The 7,294-nt window shown below is 38.3% G+C and overlaps 1 protein-coding gene across 3 annotated transcripts in view; it reads right to left on the bottom strand.

Moving 5' to 3' along the window:
• Nucleotides 1–251: 251 nt before the first annotated feature.
• PDE6C (phosphodiesterase 6C) overlaps nucleotides 252–7,294 on the bottom strand; it is a 53,186-nt gene continuing 46,143 nt past the window's right edge. The window contains exons 17-22 of one of the 3 annotated variants that reach the window (XM_010819788.4): nucleotides 6,045–6,152; nucleotides 5,900–5,963; nucleotides 3,324–3,398; nucleotides 3,125–3,208; nucleotides 2,583–2,736; nucleotides 252–581 (exon numbers count right to left, since the gene is read on the bottom strand). In XM_010819788.4, coding sequence (XP_010818090.1) covers nucleotides 520–581; nucleotides 2,583–2,736; nucleotides 3,125–3,208; nucleotides 3,324–3,398; nucleotides 5,900–5,963; nucleotides 6,045–6,152 — 547 coding nt within the window. In that variant the 3' untranslated portion in view covers nucleotides 252–519. 3 annotated transcript variants of the gene reach the window in all.

Raw genomic sequence — 7,294 nt, 5'->3', positions numbered from 1 at the left:
AAGAGGAGAATAGGACACAGACGCACAAGGGAGAAGACCGACGACCAGGTGCAGACGGCCACTGACAAGCAAGAGAGGCCTCTTGAGAAACCTGCCCTGCCAAACCTTAATGCTGGCCTTTTGGTCTCCAGAACTGCAAGAAAATAAATTTTATTTTGTTTAAGACACCCAGTATGGGGCAGCTTTTTTGTTACAGTAACCCTAGTAAATGAATACAATGAATAAGATCTTTTAAAAAAAGAATTGGTGACTAGTTTCAGGATTATATTATTTTTAATTTAAAACAAATTGGCACCAAAAATGCACTTATTTTTGTCTTATTTTGCACTTTTGTTGAACTTTATTTTATCCTCATGGCTTTCAGGCTAGCAGTATATTTTCTTATGCTAGTCACAGGGTAGCCTTCCTGAAGAGTCTCTGTTACTTGATGGTTTGATGAATGAAATTTGCTGATGTTCTTTTTTAATGTTTTCTTCAAATGTAGAAACAATATTTGTAATTTAGACCGGTTGGATTGTCTTACAACATTAGACATGTTTTGGATTTCTTGTCATCACCACCACCTCCTGAATCTTCTACAGCTAGGAAAAAGGAGAAAAGCAATATTTTCAGGAATCAGTGGATATATAGTAGTTTTTTCCTAGTATTAGAGTAACTATATAGCCTAATTCATAGTTTTAACCTATATCAAGTACTAAGAGTTTGACCATTTAAAAACTTGAATTCATATTCAAAATTAGTCCATTTAGAAAATAAAATCTAATAAATGACTAACCAGTTAATGTCTCAGTTCTCAAAAGAACCACTGAACTATCCAGTCTGGGAATCTGAGTTGTTGCTTTGTGTTGCCTGGAGATAAAATAATATTCTTAGTTTACAGAGACTTCTCAGTGTAGTAGGAAGAAAATTCAGAAGTAATTTTATGCAAATAAAGTATAGAGATCCATATCCAATATACCAAATACTAAATTTAAAAAAAAGTCACGAACCACTTAAAGGGCTTGATATAGTGTTCATTGTAAAATTGGGATAAAGATTAACTGCACTAAGAAATAACTTTTTGCTTTTCACTTGCTCAGTAAAAATAACCATTTTTGTTATCTTTTTGAAGCACAGCTCAGATCTTACTCCTTTCATGTTGAAATCCATCCCTCTAAGGACTTCCCGTTGCTCTGTAGAGGACAGATCCATAAGGAGGCCTTCAGGGTAACACACCCATCTGGCAGAGCTGCCTGCATTCCTGGCTTCATCTGGTATTTTGCTCTCTTTGCTCTCTAGACTCCAGCTACACCAGTTTTCAAGTTCTTCAGCGCACCAAGCTTATTTCCACGTCACGGCCTTTGTGCATATTCTATTCTTTCCTCTCCTTTCCTTTAAAACTCTTCCTCCTTTCTTTGCTTAGAAGAAGCCTGTCTTCAGTGTAGCATAAACATCCTTCAGGAACGACTTCCCTGATGCCCCAGGTATGCTTCTTCTGATAATTATAGTTAAATAATCGATTTTTCACTTGGCACTCCCGTACCAGGTGGTAAGCTCTGGAGATAAGGACCCCATCTTTCCCCAGGGCCTAACACAGGGCCTTGTACAGAATACACAGCCACTAAACATTTAAGTGAATGTATATCCTAGAGTCAGGAACTCCTGTTTTTATTCTGTTGAATGATATCCTTAACCCTTTAAGCAAAATGCTTTCTCCCTCTGAATTCTTTAAAATATCACTAAACACATGAACCGTCTAAAAAGAATGTTGCATTTTTTTTTAACAAGGCTTTTCCAGACAGAGATGGTTTCTTTATTAAACAATAAGAATTTCTTACAAAACCTTTTAAGTCTTGAGCTCTTGAGACAAAATACGAAACGATGACATTAGTATTCCGCTTTCTAGATGTCATTTGAGTCATCTGATGAACTAATAGGTGATCATAAGCATCTTAACAGAGGCTTTCTGAAGATTATGTTAAACTTAACTGAGTGACTTCAGGAGTAGAAATTTCATCAGGATAAACAGCACTAAGGAGAAACATCTGAGGCACAGACAAAGTCTTAGGGTACCTTCAAGTCACCCCACTCTGCTGGCCATCTTTACATCTAGGGCTTCCTTAGATCTGGAAATGAGGCTGGAGATCTGTAAAGTTTTCTCATTATAAGAAGAGGAACTTTAAGCTCAGAGAGGTTAAGCAAGATGCCCAAAGTCTTACAGCTAATACAGAATGTTAGGGCTAAAATTATTTTCTCACCTAAACCTGATTGATCCCATTAATCCTATGGTTTTCATATTATTTCTTAAAATTCAGTATTCTGCAGAGGTACCTCAGGAGCCACTTTACTGAGTGGATGAAGAAACCTAGCCCTAACCCCAACTTCAACTGGACCAAGCAATTCCATCTTGAATTACAAAGTAAGATCTTGTTCAAGAGGATAAAAACCCTGAAAACCACTAATCAGCTTCTTATAATTCTCAGTCTGTGGGCAGTAAAGCAAATTTTCTGTTTGCATTTACTTTTTATGCTTTTGTCATGTGAGATGAAGCTCTGCTGAACTTCCAGCTACTTTACAAGAAGCCAAAACAGATTCCATCTAACCTTTTTCTGTCGTATTTCCTTCTTCCTGCTTTTTCATCTCTTCAATTACCTTCATCTTTTCATCATACTCATCAGCTAGGGATTTCCATTCCACTCTGTTGTTTTGAAGACCATTCAGCATAGGTGTGATTTCTTTGTGAAACCGTGAAAACTCCTAGAGAGAATTTTAGGTCAGAAACCACTTAAATCATTTGGTTCATTTTCAGTACCTTTCATACGCAGAGAAGGAGCCCTAAAGAATTATTACAGCGCTCAGAGCTGTTAGGATGAGATTAATTCAGTACCTTGTAAGTGGGAAAGGTAGCTCTTGTCTTTCCTGCTCACCTAAGTTTATTCAGTTTGCTTACACCTGAGTTCTCTCACCTTTCATTGCATCCTTGAAGGAAAGATAAGGGTAATACCTCAAACTACCTTGGAGAAATGATGACACCCTTAGTGACTTTCCATGAGGGATGAGGGTGACTTTGATTTTAGTTACATTTTGAAAGAAAACTTCTCATCCAGAAAATGATATATTTCACTCACATAATCTGTTTACTTACCTTATATACAAAAGTACAGACAAAGTCAATAAATCCAACTTGAAGTTTAGGTAGTTCATCTTTTTTGTTTCTGTCCATCATAGGCTAGAAAGAGAGAGAAATTCTTTAAAGATAATTTTCTAAGATCCAGTGGACAAAACAGACTGATTTGTATCGATAATTTTTAATCAGTAGTGCGTTTTTATGTCAAGGTTTTTACAATGGGTTGTTGCTGCAGCACTGTTCTCTCCAGATCTCCTTGTTCCCAAAATTCATTTGCAACCAGGAGTGCTACCTGCAAAGAGGGAGGACATGATTCATGAAAGTCATGATTCATGACTTATTAACAGAATTTGCATTTTATCATAACATTTTATCCTTAAATGAGTAATATTTAAGGACAGAATTTATAATTAATGCTTGAGGTATTCTCATACCATACGTTCTTTGGCTTTAAAATGATGTTATTTACAGATTATATTGAAATGGACAAGGGGGGTTTCTCTTCCTACTTCAGTGTGGTAGACTCATTCTGGGCGTGCCAATCTCCTAGCTGCTATTACCACCACCTCTCAACAATAAAAAGGGGAGAAGGGAGGATGTCTGTTTCATTATGCTTCAAGCTCCAAAGCTTCCCAGATCCTCCTTTTGTCCTGCTTATCATCTGCCAGCATCTAGCATGTATCTGCCTATGTGTTTATGCACATACATGCACAGCTTAGAACACCACTTCACCTGACTAATAACTCCTGGTGGCTCAGACGGTTAAGCATCTGTCTACAATGTGGGAGACCCGGGTTCGATCCCTGGGTTGGGAAGATCCCCTGGAGAAGGAAATGGCAATCCACTCCAGTACTATTGCCTGGAAAATCCAATGGACACAGGAGCCTGGTAGGCTCCAGTCCATGGGGTCGCAAAGAGTCAGACATGACTAAGCGACTTCACTTTCACTTTTACCTGATTATGTTGTAGGGATATTTGAGAGTTAATTTATATGGTTTTTTAAAAACCATATTTATCAAGTTTGTTGAACACCTTCTAGCTGCCTTACATTGGCATGATCCGGGCTTACCAAGAGGAGTTAAGATGTGACTTTGATCTTTAAGATGCTTACAGTCTAATGAAGTCAGTCATGTAAAGAATGTGGAAAGTTCTATCATATCAACAGCTATCAACTGCTGTGGATCAAGGAGAAAGATAAGGGAGGTTGCATTTATGCTGTATCATCAAGGAAGACTAGTAGCTCGCCAGTAAAGAAGAAAGGGAAGAGTGTGCAGATAAAGTTGAATGTTTATAGCTTGTGTGAGTAGGAGCTTAAGAGTGTGAGGCAATAACATGGGAAATAAGAGAAATAAATTAGGGAGTATGAGTTAAGGACAGGTAACAACAAACCATGTAAGCTTTGCTGGGAAGTTTAACTTGATTCTCTGGGCCAGTAGTTCTTTTTCTTTGAGCCCTACGGTCCCTCCAAAGCACACAAGTGGTACAAGAGTGGATGCCAAGAGAGATTGAAGTACAGTAACTTTGCTGTTTGCCTCTTACAAAAAGTGACCTATGTACAACTTTTTGTGCAAGGAAAATAGACATTTCTTTTTTCTTTAAAAAAGGTTGAAAACTTCCAGCAGTGGGGAGTTCAGAAGGCTTTTTAAGCAAAGCAGTAGCCAAGCAGAGCTCTATTTATAAGCATTCCAGCAGCAACTCAGAGAAAGGTTGGAGAGTTCGTGCTGAGAGAGGATCACTCAGGAGGCTGCCACCATAGTTCTGACGGAAGAGGAAAAGTAAGAACTAAGAGGGTAGCAAGAGTGATGGACAGAAATGGTTTTGGAACGAGGGAGATGGACTCAAGCCTGAGCCCAGGTTTGTGGCTGGGGTGACTATGTAGATAAAAGAATTGAGGAGGAAGAGCAGGCAGGCAGTGAGGAGGAAGCACAGGTGTTTGGTTTGGAGCCCAGCTATTCTATCTTAACAGATACAGTCCACATTTACAGTTGAACCCAGGGAATTCTGGCCTCTTCTGCTTAGGGTTTTCCCTATGAGTTAACTGAGGGAGAATTCTTTCTACGAATTAACTGAGGGAGAATTCTTTCATTGATTAGCAGGAAACCAAGTGGTAAGCAGATGGCTCCCACTCATTCCCCACACTCCCCAAGGGTGGGGAAGACCTTCCTTAGAAGACACCCTTAAACTGAACCTGCACGGAATCCCTCCGTCCATGGGATTCTCAAGGCAAGAATACAGGAGTGGGTTGCCATTTCCTTCTCCATGACTGACAGCACACCGAAGAGGAGACTAGGAGCAAAACCACCCTTGAGGGATGAAGGCACTAATGATTCATCCTTGCTGCATGCTTTATCTCCTCTACTAAAAACCCAGATGCTCCATGAATAATTTTATGTAAACTTCTTACAGCCTGTCCAGTGATAAACAGGAATTCCTTCCAGAAAGCATTTTCTTTCTAAGGTTCCTTCTGTTTCCCTTGTCCTGGGCGTGACCAAATGACCTACTGACATTTGTGAGCTCTTGAAAGCTGTTTGCTTTTCTTCTCTTAACAGAAACCCAACAGGGAACATTGTACTTTTGTCTTAACTTCTTAACTTCCTTTTTTCTTCTTTGTAAATTATAAACTGATGGTTTCAGAGGACAGGTCCAGGGTAACGAAGGTAACTGCTTATAAAATATATAGTCATATAATTGACGGTTATAATTAAATTCTGAGGTTGCCAGATACTCTCACATTCACTGTCTCATGGCGCCTAGGCAGAGCCGAGGGCCTGACAGAAAGTGGGAACCACTCACCTGACTTTGCACCTCCCAGGGCTTGGTTATAGCTGACAGATCACACGCAGTCATCATCATTGCCCTGTGAAAGAAAACAAAACATGTTAAAATAGAAATATACAAGTTATTTTTGCCAAAAGCAAAATAAAATTTGACTTCTCACATGATAATCTCTTTTTTGGTTGGATCAATGGTTACATATTTGATGGCCTCTTCTTCAGTTTCCATTTTTTCACAGGCATCAACAATTTTTTGAAACATGGTTCTCTTCCTAAAAAAGAGACAACTGTGCGACAATTTTAGCATATAGGACCAGAGGTTTAAAGTGTCTTTAATATGTCCTTTCAGGTTTCATGTTCCCACTTTGCATCAGTTGTCCACATTGTGGACCCAGGCAGGAGAAGAGGGAATGGCTGTGTAACCTTGATACAGAAAGGGTTTAAGACAGAAAAATCTCAAGTCAGAAAGGAAAAAAAAAAGTAAATTTAAATACATTAAAACTAAGAGCTACATGTGACAAAAAGATCATAACAAAGGCCACAGGTTGTGATGAGACATTGTAAAGTATAAAACTAACCAAATATTAGAACGTAAAATATATGAAAAGGTACAAAATTATAAGTGTGAATAATAATATTCTGTCTCACATTAACAAACATATTTAAATATGCCCAGATCAAGAAGAGTCCAGATATGGAATAATAGGAACTCTTGTAACACTGCTGGTAGGAGTTTAAATTGGCGTACCTACTAAGGAGTGCAGGAGTTTTGCCATGTGGTATAAAATTGAAGATATGCAAACCCTACAGCAGTCCCACTTCTAGATATGTACTTTACAGAAACTCATATACACAAAGATACACAATGTAGGCAGTGATGAAAAACTGGGAATAATCTAAATGTCCATGAATAGAAGAATGGCTAGATTAATTATGATAAAATCACACAGTTGAATATACATCTAAAAAGAATGACCTGGATCTCAATTTACCACCAAGCTAAATCTTCAAAATGTGTGTGAAAACAAGTTGCAGAAAGGTATATACAGTATGATACCATTTATGGAAAAATTTTAAACACTTAGTAATGCCATAGAAAACATGAGTGGGAAGGATGAATGCATAGCAATACCAAGACAGTGGTATTTGTGAAGAAGTGGGGTGGGGGTGTGGCATTCATGATGGAGTACGGGATGCCTCAGTTGTACCACTTTCCTTGAAAAGATGTCTAAGACAAAATCTTAGCATTTGTTGAATCTGGACTATAGCTATTTGGATATCACTTATCTATTTCGAAGTATCTGCTTTCATGTTTGAACTATTTAATAATTGAATTTTTAATGAAGGATTGGAGAGGCATAATTTAATACTGCCCAAGTTGTTAACTATTTAGACCCTGTAACTAGTTCACCTT

Source organism: Bos taurus, chromosome 26 (assembly GCF_002263795.3).
Source record: "Bos taurus isolate L1 Dominette 01449 registration number 42190680 breed Hereford chromosome 26, ARS-UCD2.0, whole genome shotgun sequence".
Classification (NCBI taxonomy): Eukaryota; Metazoa; Chordata; class Mammalia; order Artiodactyla; family Bovidae; genus Bos; species Bos taurus.
The sequence above is the reverse complement of the archived record's forward strand: the minus strand, read 5'-3'. Positions and strand labels throughout refer to the sequence as shown.